The 17,356-nt window shown below is 38.0% G+C and overlaps 2 protein-coding genes and 1 non-coding gene across 4 annotated transcripts in view; 1 reads left to right on the top strand and 2 right to left on the bottom strand.

Annotated features, from left to right (window-relative positions):
• The window catches only part of LOC119563294, a 59,229-nt gene that overhangs the window by 33,629 nt on the left and 8,244 nt on the right, over positions 1-17,356 (top strand). The gene's annotated exons all lie outside the window — the stretch shown is intronic.
• Trnap-ugg lies at positions 3,127-3,198 on the bottom strand. Its single transcript has one exon. It is a non-coding gene; the product is annotated as a tRNA-Pro (tRNA).
• On the bottom strand, positions 3,852-16,651 carry LOC119563336. The gene is made up of 4 exons (XM_037876687.1): positions 15,885-16,651; positions 5,471-5,665; positions 4,750-4,860; positions 3,852-4,441 (listed from the first exon to the last, which is right to left on the bottom strand). The coding sequence occupies exons 1-4, from the start codon at positions 15,940-15,942 to the stop codon at positions 4,215-4,217; spliced, it is 591 nt and encodes a 196-aa protein (XP_037732615.1). The 5' UTR covers positions 15,943-16,651; the 3' UTR covers positions 3,852-4,214.

Genomic DNA, 17,356 nt, shown 5'->3' with positions numbered 1-17,356 from the left:
GCAGCACCCGCAACAGCATTGCGGTTGCCTCATTACAAGGGGGAAATGCTCACGCTTTTCTCTGCCAACTTCGGCAGCAGCAGCAACATGTTGCATTTTATGAATGAAGAAAATGTAATTTTACACTTGAATTGCGTGACTTGGAGCGGTGGGTTCTCATATTTCAGAGCCCAGAGATGCCGCAATCCATCACGTAAATTGAAAAGAAGCATTGATAGGCAAATTAAGCGCTGCCTGTCTTTATGGGCCGCTTGCACAATTGTAACTCATGGAGTACACGAAGGGAAAATTAGTATAATTTAGCCAAGCAGTTGGGGAAAAATGAAAGGGATTCATAAAACTAATGATAGACTTAGGAAAGCTTAAAATAGACTAGACTAAGAATTCCTTTAGCTCTGGTTTCTCAATATCATGTTTGCCTTCTATTTTGATATTTGTCAAATAAAGTTAACATAAAGTTAAATTCTTCGGAAAGACAAATATGTTTTCTCAATGTGATAATAATGTTATTAAGGATTCACTGTGAAATTTGGTTTGTTGATTTTTCACTTAACCAGAACACAACCTCTAGTTAAAAGTTTAAAGTCAGATATGCTTTTAAATCTTAATATTTTTCATATCTTTTGGTTAGAAATTAATTTATACATTTTTCTTTGCCAGTGCATACGTTGCAGCATTGTTGGCAGATGAACGATGGTGAGAATGCCCATCCCACTCACTGCCTGCGCCTCATTAGCGGGCATCCCCATCCCAAAAGAGTGATCCTTTCACCAGGGGGGCAACGAACATTCACTTTCAGTAGCCAATGACATTCACCTGGCCAACAGCAACAGCCAATTGATCAGCAGCCAGATGCCCGCAGAGTTGTGTTCAGGCAGTGGTACTCATTAAATGTGTTTCCATTGCACTTTTGAGGCCGCCACCGAAAGTCATTAACAGTTATGGGAACCGCACCCCACCTGTCTTGCAATCGGTCTCTAACCGAATCATTAGTCGTCGATCTGGTTAAGACTTCTTTTGACAGCAGTTTGAGAAGCAGCTCGTGATTTGTTCGACTGCATTTGGGATTGATTTCGGTTCGTGCGCCGGTTGCTAAAAAGTACACGAAATATATTACACATACGCCACCGATGCCCGTCGCCGATGCTGTGGCAAGAATTCCGATTTATTCCATCGCCGTTTGTCATATTTCTCCGTTGTCGTTACTTTGGAAAATCGCCAGGGCATGCAAGAATGTTGAATAGTGCTGGCATCGTGCCTTAGCCAAGAAAAAACTTGGTTCAAAAATATTTATGGTAAAGGAATTTGAAAAGTAATTGCCAGAAGATTTTTTATCGTTAAAGACACACCTATAATATAAATAATTAAAACCAATAGAGTATTCCACATTGTAAAACAAATGAAAAGTGTGTCCATTCCCAGTTTGAGCTAAGCTTATTATTGGGATTTTCATAAGTAGACGTGATGATTTATTAAAAAAACAAATTATGGCCATCACATTAATGTGATACATTTACATACATTTATGACATTTTTTTTAACACCCTTTTTTACTTCAAATACTTCTAAACACTTTTCTAAAAATTATAAAATATATCAATTAACTTAATTAACTATCGCACTCATCTCCAGAAGACATGCTGCTGGTTTTTTTGAATGGTGTCTTACCTGCAAAAAGCAAATATTTAAGCACTAAATTCGGTTAGCCAAGTTGGCTAAGTTGCGCTGGTCATGTGGCTCTAACTGACCCGCACTTGTTGCCAACTTGTCTTGTCCCAGCCAGCTGCAGATCCGATCATCTCGTCCCGATGCGAAGGCCATCGCCAGTCTCCGCACTTTTGTCAGATCAGGCGAACGTGGATCAAAAAACTTGCATAGTGCTGGGGTGATATTAATTCCGATCTCCGATCCGGCTTGTGAAAGTAGTTTTCATATTTTTATTTCGGAGCTGCATTCGGCTGGCTTTGGATTTTGTAATAATTCGCTACGACAGCCATGTAAGGCCATTACAAAATATGATAGCTCTATTCTTTAATCGCAAACAAATTTATGGCCGGCAGATGGCTTTGTCGTCGGGTTTCCCCCTCGAAAACAAATATAGAGAAATGATCCGTAAGAAATTGGATTTGGGGGCTTACATCATAAGCACGACTAGTTCGAGTTTTCGGCAGCCGCTTTTAGTCTTTCACACTTTCAGTTCGCGTGGAGTTTGAAATTTTTCATTTTGGGCCCAGAGCGACACTCATTGTTCAATTTTCCAATTGTCGGCGATAAAACACACAAAGACTTATCGGCCAAGTCAATCGTAAATGCCCCAAACAAGTAGTTGCATGTGCTTGACTCAGAGTTGGTGGAAACACGAGTATTACCCAGCCGAAAAGTTATCTGCTTGGCCTGCCTTTCATTACAACTAGCGATGGTCTGGGCGCCACCTGTTTTTACCTAAGTACTATAATAAAAAATTAATATTCAAACATTTTTCTTTTTTTTTAACAACTCTTTGGTATAGCTTCATATTTAATGGATCAGCTTTTGATCAAAGTGAAATTAACCGCAAATTTTGAATATTATAGATCCTTACATTTGCAATTACATTTTTAAATAAAATTCAATTAAATTTACTAAAACCGAGCAAAACTAATATTAATTCAAATGCTACCGATAGTTAGGTTTTAAATTCTATATAATATTGAAATCGGCCTTTAGTTCAAGTCTCTATATACATTTAAATATAATATACTAATATAATATGAGTATAACAATATATTTATACTAACAAAATCGAAATAAATTCTTATTAAATTACCCAGCTGTAAAAAAAAAGTACCTACTGTGCAGACAAAAGATTTAACAACAGGTACAACTTGTAGGATAATTGGCATCACTGATCGCAAGCTAGCCGCTACTGCTACTTCATTTTATTTGGCATCCAATCAACGCGTTGCCATCTGTGCAACGTTCGTTCATTTGTTGGCCTGGCCGAAAATGCCGGTGCAATCTGCATTTTCACATCGCTCATTTTGCCTTCTCGCTTTTCTTTTGTTTATTTAATTAACTTTGGGCCGTGGCCATAAAAATGTTGCCCACCCGAGTCGATAGTTGGTTAGATAAAAATATTTGTGAGCCGGGCTCAACCGGGATTTGAACCCGGGACCTCTCGCACCCAAAGCGAGAATCATACCCCTAGACCATTGAGCCGCATGGCGAGCAACGGGCCATCGCACGATTTTAGCCGCTGCTTTTTGGGGCTTTTGAGGCGTTCCATTGCCTTTGCCGTTGCTCTTGCTTTTGCTGACGTTGATGCTGCTGCGAGTGACGTGTTTTGGCCAACTTGAATTGGCCCCAGCTTTTGTTTTGCCCTATTTTTGGCTGCCTGCAACCGCTACAAGCGGAGAAAAAGTATGCAACATTTTATCGGTTGATTATACTTTTTACTCTGCGCCCATAACCGAGCTATGGAAAATATATTGCTTTTATACACTAGCATTAAGTTTTGATCAAACCACCAAAATCTCCTTAAGAGACTAGTAAAATGTCCACCGGATCTGCAATGATCTAGATAAGATCTAGTGCTGTCATCGTACGACCAAATTTTTTCAAACGAACCAAAAATCTTTATATTCAAAAATGGCACCCCATCTCTTTAATCTTTTAATAAAAAGGTTTTTTGTTTCTTAAGAATAATAATTTTATTTTATAATTTGATAATAAAGTTTTAAAATATATACAGATCTTAAAAGTTATTTTACATTTTCTAAGCTGTTATTATGGTAAGAAAAATGCAACTTACTAATGGAATGCCTGCAAAAATTTAATTTAATTATAAAATCAATTAAAGAAAATTCTTTTAATTTTTTTTTAACATTAAGTTTTTAGTTACTGTAATTGTCGGTAGCACTAAATACAAATGGTTTTTCCTAGTATTAAGGAAAGTGGTTTTAAGAGCTGATATTTAAAAAATATCTTATTTACAGGTTACAGAAATATTGAGTGTTGAAATATAAAATAAGAGAAGTCTATTTTGAGAGAAGCCACTGGAAATACATAGATTGAAGTCTTAAAAGAATTATTTCTGTAAAAGTTAAATATGAAACATAACTTTTAATTTAAGTTAGAATTTCCACCTTAATGAGAGCACATGATATCAGAACTAATCTATTAACTAATAGGCATCGGCAAACTTAAGCTACATGAAAAGGAGGATCCCGCGGGGCTCAGGTGAAGATGTCCTCGACCAGTTGTTTGGTAATGATGCGATGTGGCCGAGTGGGATTCACCTTGGGGCGCTGATAGAGTCGGGCGTTAATGGCATATAGCCGGGGTGAGAGATCGCAGCGCACATTGAACCACCAGTCGCAGACGAAGACCGCCTGTGAGAACTGGGTGCCATTTGGGCAGAGGAACGTGGCCTGGCGTCCATCGATGTCGCAGTAGTGCCAACCTGCGGGGATACAATATATTATTATTAATGTTATTGAGGTGAAGATTAATTTTAAAAAGCTCTAACTTGATTCATTTTGTTTCAGTATAAAATGATACTTAATTCATTAACAATGTTTATACATTACTAAAACATATCAATAATTTTATTGTGACAATAGATTTTTATAATACATATTTTAAGCAGTCAAATATTACAAGTTCTTTAAATCTTCAAAAAATCCTTTTTAAACAAATTATTTGTCAATTCCAAGAAAATATTCTTTTAGTACACTCATAAATGTTTTCCCTGTTTTAAGAGGCACTCACCCTGACACCTTGTCTCCATGTCGGCAAAGAATCCAGGATACTCCTGCTCGTCGCAGTAAAAGTTCGTATACGGCACCGCCGACAGAATGGGATAGTCAACGCCGGGACGACCTGCAAATGATTTTGTTATTGCAATTAGTGAGGCGCTCTCTACAGAAGCAAATAAACCAATAAACCGTAAACAAAACAAACTGCATGTCACGCAGTCGGCGGTTTCCAATCAATTTCACTTCATCCAACCTTACTTGAAAGAAACCTGCAGAAAAAACGCACTCCTACCTCCCAGAAGTGTCAACTGCAGGCGCTGCTGCCCCGGGGTCACCAAAAAAATGAATGCCCCCTTTCAAAAAAAAAAAACAAAAATAAACATACGACATAAACAAATCCCCGTACCGGTTTCAGCCGCCTCTCTGGCGCTAATAAATGAATTTACGAGTAGATGCACTTCTGTGCCAAATATCCATTCCGCTCGGCGGGAAATAATTTAAAATCGTGCACTTTTTCTGGCCTGTCGCTGATGGCCCGAAATGCATTTCACTGCCTCATCTTCGGTTCCAATTTTTCGACTACCCGAAAAAAAAGTTCAAAAAATATTGTACCCTCTGCCAAAGGACCCTTATCCATTGTTTTTCGAGGTTGTGGCATGCTTGATGAAGGAATTTTGTCAATGGGTTCGATCCTTTTAATTTGATACGTAGACATTAAGGATTTTAAAACTCACCGGGAATGGATTTGCCCAGCTCGAGATACTCGCGCACCGATGGACTAAGGAAGTTGTCCGGTATCTCCGGCAGGTCCTTCTCCTGGCTGCCACTTTCATCATTTTCCAGATCCTGCTGGGGCTCCGGCTCGAAATTGACCGGTTCTGGAGCTCGTGGGCGTTTGGCACGCTTGGAGCGAACCGTTTCACGGCAATCTGCAAGTAAATAATACACAAATTAGTCGAAAGAACCACTCCTCAAATCTGCAAAGGTCAAGGTTTCGTCGGGGGGGATAAACATTAAAGTCTATTTGTACCACTACGGCTTGCGGAGATGCCAATCATTGGCTTGAATGTCAAGATACAAATTTGATTTGCCCCGCAAACCACTCCCTCAGCCGGTTAATGAGTCAGTAGCCGTCGCGTTAACTTTAACCTCAGATGTCTCTGACCCGCTTTTAAGGTTTAATACTCGCTTTTGGCGCTGCTAACAATTGAGCAACAATTGTTCTCTTACACTACCAAAAAAAAAGTGTTAAATGTTATAATTATAAGACTATGAAATTGTGATAAAATTGTAATTTAATTTAGAAGCAAATCTAAATGTATTTTTTAGTTCGACACATTTTCTAAAGCTTATAAAATATCTACACTTTCCATAATTTTAATATAATAATCTAGACATGCGATAGCGATCTATATTTTAGGTGTATGATGTTGTTTATTATGCAGTTGATTGTGTAGATTTTTCCGTGGCTGCTTCTGATGACAAGTTTACTGCGGTTTTCGTTTTTTGTGGCTGACCTTGCAGCTTCTTTCGCAGTGGGAAAATATCTGACTCTGACTGCAGAACTTTGTGGTAATTGCTCAATATAAATATGTTTTTGTTTCCCTCATTTTTTCAGCTTTAGAATTAACTTGGTTTTGGGGCTTATTAGCTTGATTTGTTGTTTATGTAAACAAAATTATATATTCTCAAATGCGGTATTCCAAAAGTACCAATTTTTAGTAACAGATTGAAAGACCGTTTATAGAACTTTACTTGAAGACTCCAATTTTTGGATGGATCCAATTTATTTATTTAATTTCGTATACCTTCGTATTTTATTGCTGCAACTGGAAGCGAGCAAAAACTTGTTCTTCATTTGATATTCTACATTTCACGCGCAATTTATTAACATCGCTGGCAGTTGTCGCTGTCGTTATTGTGGCAGCTTTTGCCTGTTGTAATTGACCTTAACCTTGTTCCGCAGTTGTCTGCTTTTATTTTTTGCAGTTCTCAGTCTGTTCCCCAGCGTTTTTGGTTGTGTAATTGAGTTGAATGTTTGCTGTGGAGCCCCTGGCGATAAAGTTTGCCTGGCCAATGATCTGGTATTGCATCGAACATGGGCCTTTCATCTAATCGAGTGTGGGCTTAGTCGTTAGACTATCGACATGGGAAGGCAAACTCAGTGCAGCTGTGCTGATCGATGAGTAATCAATCCAACGATCCTACTATGAGTTTAATTGAAACTTCCGATAACGAGTTTTTAAACATTAAATTGTTATATTGGGTTGTAGTTTAGCCGTAAGCCGAAGCAGTAACCTTTAGTTAACCGAAAGTTTCGGATTTTCTTATCCATCGAATCTGAAAACTTCCCGAATATGTTCCAATTACCTCCTAAATGAATACCCAGAAATCGGTGGTCTAATCCACATTCAGATCAAAGTAGGCAGCCATTAGTTAGCCACAGGTTAGCTAATTATTTAACCCCAACAAATTAACTGCAAAACGCAGAGCACACGCCTCAAAGAGCAGAAACCAATTATCCAAAATCCAACCGCCTCCCACACAAGGCAGAAAACATACAATTAAAAATTAAATTATTAGGTGTTCGCATAAATGCACATACATGCATAACAACGAGCCATGGCCGACAAATTGCAAAATTATATTTCGCAAAAATGGCAACAAAATTTATTACAATTGAAATAATTACTGCGAAAAAGAAAAACAATCAAATTGTAATTAGGCGCCCGTTGAGGTGAGTCTCTTGCTGAGAGGCCAACTGCAATTGCGGCGACAAATTGTAAAAACTGCTCGGTTATTCACACATTCGTTTGTCCACGTCCACGTCCGAATATAAATCTCGATATCTATATCTGTAGCCAAGTCCATTAGCCACGCATTTGTTAGGGGCCTTATGTCAAAAAGTTTTGTGCGTGAGAGAAAAAATAAATATTATTATTTGTAAGCGAATGGTGGGATACCCTTTGATATTTGAGATTATTTAAAATCTTATTATTCATAAACTACTTGGAAAATATTATTAAAATCGACAAATTCCACAGAATTCACTAATTTAAGGCACCCTTTATAGTTGGTTTTAGGACCTAAAAAATAGATGTATAATACACTTTAGTATACTCCAATAACACTCTTAAAATTTCAAGAGTATACCAAATATAGTGACTTACGCTCTTAAAATAAATATTGGTTATACGATCTATACTAGCCATTTGAGATTGTAATAAGTAATGGAACCTATCTTTTTAAGTACCATTCCTATCAGGTGACTGTTTTTATGTGCTGCAAACCCACTCAAATGGTATTTGGAAAACGAATTTTGCGGAAAATTGGAATGCCCTCTGCAAGGGTATAAAGTAGCCATAAAAAGATTTAATTTTTTTTGTTTTGGGCCAACGGATGGGAGTGCGTCGTCATGGGGCACACCCCTTTGCCACGTCAGGCGTTGTGCTGGCTAGCTGGTTGTCTGCCGGTTAGGTAACCCAAACTAAACCGAACCGAACGGACGTTGTTGCCACCATTCTCCTCCGGCGGAGCCTACCACTCCTCCAGCCCCTTGCACCCAAATCTCGCATCCTTCATGTGTTGCTCCATCCAATCTGATGATTTGGTTCGCATTGGTGGGTTTGGATTTGCTTCGGTTTGGTTTGGTTGGTTTGGTTTGGCTCGGGTTAGTGGCTTGTCGTCGCCACTGTGATTGGGTTTCGGTTTTGTTTCTGTTTTTGTATGCTGCATTCGCATAATTAAAGTAATTGCCTTTCGTTTGTGCGCGAAATTGAGTCAGCAGCTGGGGGAAAATTAAATAGCAAACAGAAACGCATTTCACAATTGTAATTGTTGTTTGGTTTTCAGAGCCTAGCCGTTGAATTTGGCACCTTTTTCACCGCACCAACAAGCACCCCCAATGCAATCCAATCCAATCCGCCGGTTGATAAAAATCCTCCACATAAATCAAATTGCCACAAAAGTTTTATCGTCGTAGGCACATCTCTTTTTGGCCGGGCCTGTTGCTTTTTCTAGGCTTTGTCTTTGCTTTGGATGATTAGACCCAGGGAATAGGACTTGTACTGCTGCTGAAGTTTGTTCCTGTTGCACATAAATTAAACTGTTTTGTGGCTTTTGGTTTTATCAGCTATCCGCCTCTAAATGGTATTATTAATGTTTTCTCGTTTATTAGGAAGGTGTGGAAGGTGAAGCTGTGGTTATAAGGAACTCAATTGCCTAAGTGGCGGAAATTGTTTTCGCATCTAAATTAGGCATAAAGTTAAAAGTTCGAACTTTCTCTTCGTTTACAATTAAAGTCTGAAAAGGAGTTTGATTTATTAAGTATAATAATCATTTGTCTAATCACCATTTTAAAATTTATTAGATTAAGTTAAAGAGTTTCTTCTTGTTCCACGCCTTATATTTTTTTAACGATTCCTTGCTAGTACATTTTGTTAATGTCATAAACCAAATTTTGTTCTCTAAACAATAAACTGTTTCTTAAGTTAAGGGCCTTAACTCATTTATGTTCAAAATGCAATCCAAACAAATAGCATTTTCTTAAATAAATTGTCGGCTTACTTCATCTTAATGTCAACCATAAAGAGTCATCAGGCCCATTAGCGATTCCCATTCTTCTTGGCCGTAATCGGTTAAAGGGTTAAAAAAGCCAAGCCAGGAAGTGCGAAGTTGTATGCCCCGGACCTTGTGAAGCAACAATTATGTGAAAATAAATCATTGGAAAAAAAGGCAAAAGACGATGCCATGGCATATCCTTCCATGTCACAGAGAACTGGCAGCGACAGGAGGAAAAACAACATCCCTGGACAGCAAAAACAGCAACATTAACGAGGATAATTCAGTTCAGGCATGATGAACATCGTCCATGGGACCCATGTCCTTGCTGTGTGTTGCAAGCGCGTAAAGCGGCGCAAAATAAATTAAGCTCATTATATAATTGAATCCTTGATAGGCTGATTATCCACACGGCTTGCCATGTGCCTGCCGCCTGGATATACATATCCATCCACCCACCTCCCAGTCCACTCGCTTATTAAAAGGATAACGCCCAGTCAAGCGCAAAGGATGCGAAATGGCCAAACGCAAAAATTATGTAAATGAATTTCCTGTTGCATGTGCCGATGCGGTGTTGCGCTGGCCAGCGACATTTCCATAAATCTGCCAGGTGGTGCCGCAGTCAAATTAAGCATGGTTGGACTTAAAAATTATTCATAAATACGGGTATATCTCCAGAAATCGCCTTTAATATTCTTTAATTTTGGGGAAAAAAAAGATATTCCCAAAGTAATATATCCAAAAACAGGTTTTTTTAGAAAAGCTATTCAAAGATTATATTATTTTGTATCTTTATTGTTAACAAATAAGCTTCATAAACATAATACCCTCTACTATATGATATTGAAATCTCTTTGTTTATCCCATCGTTTGTACAGATTACTGTCCTCACAATCAATGCAACTTGCAAGTTGCAACTTGAAAGCCACCGAAAAAATTGTCGCGGGCTCCACCTTAAAAATTGGGGACAATAAGCTCTGAACTGAACTAAAATTGTTTTTCATTTCGCTCGATCGCCAGTTGTGCGGGGCAGTATATTTTAACGGCAACCTCATGCAGTCACGATTTTTTACTCACACTCGCGGGGGGATATATAAATCTAGATGTATATATTTATACGTGTGTAGTCGCAGGCCTCCTTAATCTATTGACTAAATGCATTGCATAAAACGTCGGTCGGTTGGTCTTTCAGTCGGTCGGTTGGCCAAACCTCTGAGCAAAGACCTAAAACAATGCCACCAAAACGAACGAGTTCAGTTTGCCGGCAGTTTTCGTGCAGCACCGCTTTCAATGGCCGCAAATAGCTCAAAGGCGCTTTGTCTAGCCAGCATAAAATCCACCCTCCTGCCTCTTCAGATCCCACCCGATATACGTATACCGTATACCCACTCCCTGTGTTGCATGGTTAAATTATGAACGCAGCCAAAATCTATTTGTTAGCTATGCCCAAAAACTCCAAATCCCCAAACCCCAACTAGTTTCGTTTTAGGCCAAAGAACTTTTAGCTGAATTCGAATTGCCAAATAAAATTTAATACGAAATGCAGTTAGAACCGCTCTCGTTGTCTCCCGATCTTTATCGCTTGGCCATAAGACACCCACCAATTCCAGGTAACTGCAGACTGCACCGGAGAAAATTAATAGTAATACAGAAATAATACATAAAGATTTCTTAGTAAATTATAAAATATATCTACAATTATTTTCGAATATATCTATTTATCTTCTATGTATATAAATTTAAATTTTATTTTAATTAAATGAATCTACGCAGTATTCAAAATTCTAAAGCTACCAATTTTTCGTCTCAATACTCTAGTTATAGAAAAGACTGTTGCTGAGAGCTTTCGGTACTAGCTTGGAAATATATTAAAATTCTATGTATTTTCAGACTTCGTTTCAATTTATTTCGGTGTACAAAATTAACCATGCCGATAGTCGCTGGGGGCTAGGATTCCATGGAAGGTGGTCAGATTGTAGCGCAAATATACAAAACCGTTTCAGCTCCTCGATGCGATTAATTTGCAAACTTCTTACATAAGTTTTCGGCTTGTTTGGCTGCTGTGCCAGCTCATTACAACTATAAATTTACATTCGGGTGTGGGCGTCGATATTTCGGTATTTCGCTCGAGGAAGGGTTTCATTTTCTGCAAGTTATACGATCAATCTTTTTTCGAATCATAAAGCTTACAGTTTTTGAGTTAGGGTTGCCTAGCACGCTTGGTTCGATCGATTTTAATAGGCAAGCAAATGATTGAGCAATACATCAAATGAGAACTAGTTTGTAGAATATAACTTTTTTTGTAATTTATAAACTTTTCTACATTATCCAAAAGACTTTAGATCTCTCTTTAAGTCAATGTAATGATTATTATTCCCCCATTAATAATTTCCTTGCCATCAAATACCCATTTCCCATGCATCAAGTACCCACAACTCACACTCAAAAACGAGCTGATCATGGTTGTCTGCTACAAAATCAGTTTAATAAGCTTTTATATGTAATTATGCACTTTTGCACGTTAATTGCATTGAAAATCCACGACTGATTCCCACAGTTTCTCCAACCTGCCGCTCAGATTTTTCACATCCTGGCCAAAGGTGAGGCGGCAGCAGGAGGTCGCTTTTCGCGGCCTGGGCAGTTTTTCATGTCGCATATCTCATAAATATAAATGACTGAATTTTTCCGCAATTTGTCGCACACAAAACAAATTTCATTTTAATTGAAAATTATGCCAGAGCATTAACATGAGCTGCGATTTAATGCCATTCTGTTGGGGATTTCGATGATGACGATGTTGTAGTTTGTGAATTTATGGATGATTCTCAATGGGTTTCTACGGGGAGGGAGTTATAAAATGTTCTAGACTCTTGGAATGATTTTCTATAAGATAAGGAGTAGATAGATTTAAATAGAATTAGAAAGACATTTATGATGGTGTTTTCTAACACTTTAGGAAGAACGTTCTTGGAAACAATGTGGTTAGAAAAATATATATTATGGGGAAGTAAGATATTATAAGAATGAAGTTGAAGGGTCAGCTAACACCCATAAATAATAAAGGGGAAATATGTGACAAATTGTCAATCGGATTTGAGCTTGGCATTCCACATTTTTTTCGGCCAAACTTATCGCTTTGTTGGCCATTGACTTGGCCAGCCGATTTGCATGTGTCAGCTGGGCGGTCTGCAGTTGTTTGTTGGCCTGGTCCGAATGCGATGTGTGTTGGCTGACAGCCGCATAAATTGTTTTCTCATGTGTGCCAAATGTTTGACTTACGCGCAAAAATGTTTGCGCAGGTAAATCTTTTGTGTGTGCACCGGATTGGGTCAAATTTTTTGTCTTGTTTTCCGCAAGAGCATTTGTATTTGTTGCTATCCGTGCATATAAATCAATTAATGTGAACACGAAAATGCGAAAAGTTTGCTGCATTGCGTGCGCGATGCTGGGGCGAAGTTATTTCCTCCACCTGGCAAATTTGCAATTATTTGGCAGCATTTTTTGCCCACATTTCAGAATTATCAGATTGGTCAATTATGCACACATAGTGATGGGATAGATAAAAGGAAAGAGATGTGATTTCTTTAATTGGTCTGACTATTTATTAACAATAAGACGAATCTATATCATATATATGTTATATAAAAGTTATACTCTAAAGGCAATGAATTATATATTAATTTTTTTAATCAATTTAAAAAGGTGTTCCTGTTTTCTGTTATTTCTACCAACGCAGTGTGAGAAATGGGATATTTTATATACAAATATTTCCCATAGATATTAAAAATAATGTTCATTTTCCCATACACATAAATACTTATCTGCCTGCCTCTCGCAATAATTGAAAATCATTTGCATTCGAATGGCAAATGGTTGGCTATGGCTAAAACATCTGACAATCTGCCCAAAGCGGATGTGCCGAACGGCAGCTGAAAGGTTATTTGCCAGTTAGTTGCATGCATTACGTATACGCCGCGCTGGCTGGCTGGCTTCAAGCGACTGATTTGTGTGGACGCCAAACAGACGGATGCTTGCTCTGTTAATGTGAGTGGGAAGCCATTCATCGGGATGATGGGCTCCACTCGAGGGGCCCTGGGGCGCATTCTTGCATCCATTCATGGGGGAGAAGCCTTCGCGATTACAGGCAACTTTCAAAATTTAGATGGTAGACTGGAGTGGTTTTTAGAAGGAATCGGTAGACTTAGACACCCACATTTGTACAATCCCTAAAAAGGTTGTGATATGCAAGTCTTTGACTTTTGGTAAGCGAATTCATTAGTAATTACGCAACGCAATTATTTTAATCAAATGCATTTAGGTACCTACTATATCACAGTTTATATGCAGGTTGTTAAATACGACAATAAAAATAATACCTCATCAAAAATAATTTGAAAATATTTTATTTTAGATAAAGATAAAAAGCACCTATTTTTAAAATAGTACTTAAGTATTTTAAGGTAAATATATCATATATGTATGTTGATGTCCTCAACATGTATACGTTTTTATATCTTAATTAATAAAGCTAATATAAACATTGTATTGATGGTGATTAAAACATTTTATTTTGGAATTTGTAGAAACAATATCTACCTTTATTATTTATTAAGTGTTTCTATAGGGTGCTTTTACCATTGTCAACACTTTGACATTTGCCTATTCTTAGCTATGTTCGCCCGTGTAGGCAACCGCTTTTGACATGAAAAGTTTATTAAAAATCCAAGTAATAATCGACACAATGCCAGAGAGTGACTGTTAATTAGAGGCGAGCACAAATCGCACCTCGTTGAAATGGCAAATGGGTAAATATCGGGAGGCAGACGTTAGACGTCGGACGGCTAAAAGGCGGATTGGTTCGCATAGCCTTCGCTTCGGTCGCTTAATTTCGCTTTTTATTGTCTGTGCATATTTTTTTTTGCTTTGCATTATTTGCCACACAAAATGTCGTGCAACATTTGGTTGTATATTTAGCTAGTTTTTTTTTCGGGGTGCGGACTTTGGCAACCTTCAAAAGCATGCAAATGTCAAATGCCAAATATAGTAGAACTTTCCTGTCTGGGCGAATGTCGATTGCCATGAGCATGACTCGTCTGGCCAGAAGTGGGAAAGTATTCCCAGGCGGCAGCGTCTTCAAATGCAATTGCCGCAATATACCGGACTCATAAATAACCTGAACTTTGGCGTCGGCTGGGTATGGCTAATAAAACATGCGAGTATTTCGCATGATGGTGTCGAGTTGGTCCGTGGATTTGGCAACTTTCGGGCTGAGCTCTTCCCAACGCCAGCGAAATAAGTTACGCATGCGCCAAGTGGCCAAATGGATTGCCACCCGATGGCAAGGCAGTTCGACCGACTGACACACCAAAAAAATAAAATTCAACGCCGTTTGGAACGCGGTTTTTGGCTTGCGGTTTTGTCAGCCAGCGCTTGACACATCAAGGCAGGCGGTCGGTGTGCACCAAAGCCGGCTGCATCCCGCCTCCAAGGTACAGTAGAACCCCAATAAACTAGGTGTAAGAAACCAAACTTTGGATCGTTTTTTAGTCAGTTGGTGGGAGAAATAGGCCTTTTTGTACACATTTTGGAACGCATTGATTGAGTAAAAAAGTCCAAAGTCCTTCAATAAATTGAAAACAATCGTAAGGAACGTAAAGAGTTAGAAGTGTTCTTAAAATTATTTATTAAATCCCACGAAAATAAAGAAATACCATTTTACAATATCAAGTTTCAATGATAAAAATGATACGTATATAAACATTTTTATTTTTTGCTAGGCTTTAACAATTACTTCCTTAAGATAAATGTAAAATTAATTGTCAAGTGGCTTAATTCTTTTATTTTAGATTTTTGAAACTCAACAATACTTCATCAGGATTTTAGATTATTAAAGAAACACGTGAAAAATAACAGCAAAAGAGTTATTCGTTAATGCATTACAACTGTAGCTATAAAAGAATACGTATATGTACATCAATGCGATGTTGTTTTCGTGTAATCTGCTAGAATTTATTGCGCTTAACTGGCATTTTTGTGTAATTCGATTAACTAAATCCATGCCAAAACGACTTGTGCCAAGACAGCCTTGTTGTTGCTGTGACCATAAAAATAGTTCTGGTCAAGCCTTCTGCTTTGTTAAATACCCTGTACTTAAGATTGTATTCTTTTATTTGTTCAAAATTGATGGATAGATAAATTTTTAATCAATTTAGTATTTAATCAAATATCTTATGGGAATGTGTCAGTCCTTCAAGTGATTAATATGCATTTGTCATTTTTATGATATATGGGTAAATGAGTTTTGAATTGCGACAATCAAAAGTCAAAGCTGGAAAATTGATTTCGGTTATGAGTAAGCATTGCTGCAAGTTAAAAGTTAGTTTATTTGTTCTGTTGCAAGATAAAAAATATTTAAAAATGATTTAATTAAATATAAAAGTACGACAAATGCAACTTTACGCTAAGTGCATTGTAAGATCCGACAAAGTCAGTCCATGTTGTAAGTAACCTCTCCACTTAGCATGCGAGCCACATAAATATTGTGGGAATTTTTGATTTATGGCCTGGGGGATTGTCTTCACAGCTTACCAGTAAATAATAAATATCCACAAATGATGATGAACACAAAAGTTATCCTCGGCAACATGTTGCTGCTGTGTCTGCTGCCTGTAAATATTATTTTTGCTCTTTGTTTTTGGCGGGAAGCTGCGATTCCTTTTTGTTTTCTTTATTTTTCGACTCCCACTACTTGAGTTTGATTTATATGTGTGTTGTGTTGTTTTATGACCTTTTGCAATGTTTGTTTGCTTTTTTGTTAGCCAAGCACTCGCACTTACTTTCATGCACTTGAAAACCGATCGACAAGGCAACAAAAACCGCGTGCCGTACAGCGATTTAACGACTCGTTAGTTTTCGTTTTAAGAAACAATTACAATCAATTCGTTTTCATTTGCAATTGCGGCTGCTGCAACGGTTGCACTAGTTTGTTTTTTTCTATGCTTGACTTTTCCTAGTTGGAAAATGGAAAATCGAGCCACACCAAAGCCAGAGATTGCCTCAAATTTGCATGGCCTATAAAGCAGTTAAGTCGAATGTTGTTGGGAGATTGCCCAATATTCGGCCAAAATAGCGGGCGGGTAAAAGCTCCACGTTGTTGCACAGTTGCAATTGCCTCAGTTTTTCTTTTTTTCGGTTAGCTTTTCCCCCAGACAATGGAGCACACGAATATGGCACAACACAAATGTGGCCGGGGACAATAATAATACAAGACACACTCTTCTCGTTTCACTTTTATTATTATGGTCTGTGATTCTGGGGATCTACTATTGATCGACAAGTACAACCGTTCAACCAGACGCTTCAACCTCAACTGACTGCAATTGTTGTTGAATGCGAGTACGAATACTTGACGGTCTACCCAGAAAACCCAGAAACCACTCCACTCCCAATGAAAAAGATCTCACTCCACTCCAACTCAGTTTTGAGTGGGTTTTTTGAGCCGCCTGAACTCGTTTGTCGTGCCTCCAAAACAAAAAAAAATCTTATATGTTTAACTTGAGCGCGCACTCGACTGGCTCACTTTTAATTGTACTAACTAGCTCGGCTCTGATCTTACGCAATGGCCAATTGCCCGATGAATCACGTAAAAGTTCGCAGTCTAGAGAGCCCCGAACCCTATTTTGGGCAACCTTCGCGCTGGAAAAACTAGACACAAAAGAACAAAAACTTAGCGACTGAGATAAGGCCGCAGCTTCTAATTAATAGTGTAATTAAGTTTTTCTCTTCATATTTTTAACTTGTTTGGTTTTGGCCAGAGCGGAAAAGCCTTTGCTGAATGACACTTTGTTGCCGTTTGGAGGCCTTTCATTTTTTGGAGGTTTTCTGTAGCTTTGTATATTTTTGGAGGCATTAGAATTGGTTTCTTATTTAAACTCACATTAAAAAAAACTTTACAACTTGAAAATTTACATACAAAATGCCTGGGAAAAATTAGCATGAACTAGATTTTTATTGGTTTTTATAAAAAATATATTTTAATTTTTATATGATACTATCAATGA

Source organism: Drosophila subpulchrella, chromosome 3R, assembly GCF_014743375.2.
Source record: "Drosophila subpulchrella strain 33 F10 #4 breed RU33 chromosome 3R, RU_Dsub_v1.1 Primary Assembly, whole genome shotgun sequence".
In the NCBI taxonomy this organism is placed as follows: domain Eukaryota; kingdom Metazoa; phylum Arthropoda; class Insecta; order Diptera; family Drosophilidae; genus Drosophila; species Drosophila subpulchrella.
The sequence above is the reverse complement of the archived record's forward strand: the minus strand, read 5'-3'. Positions and strand labels throughout refer to the sequence as shown.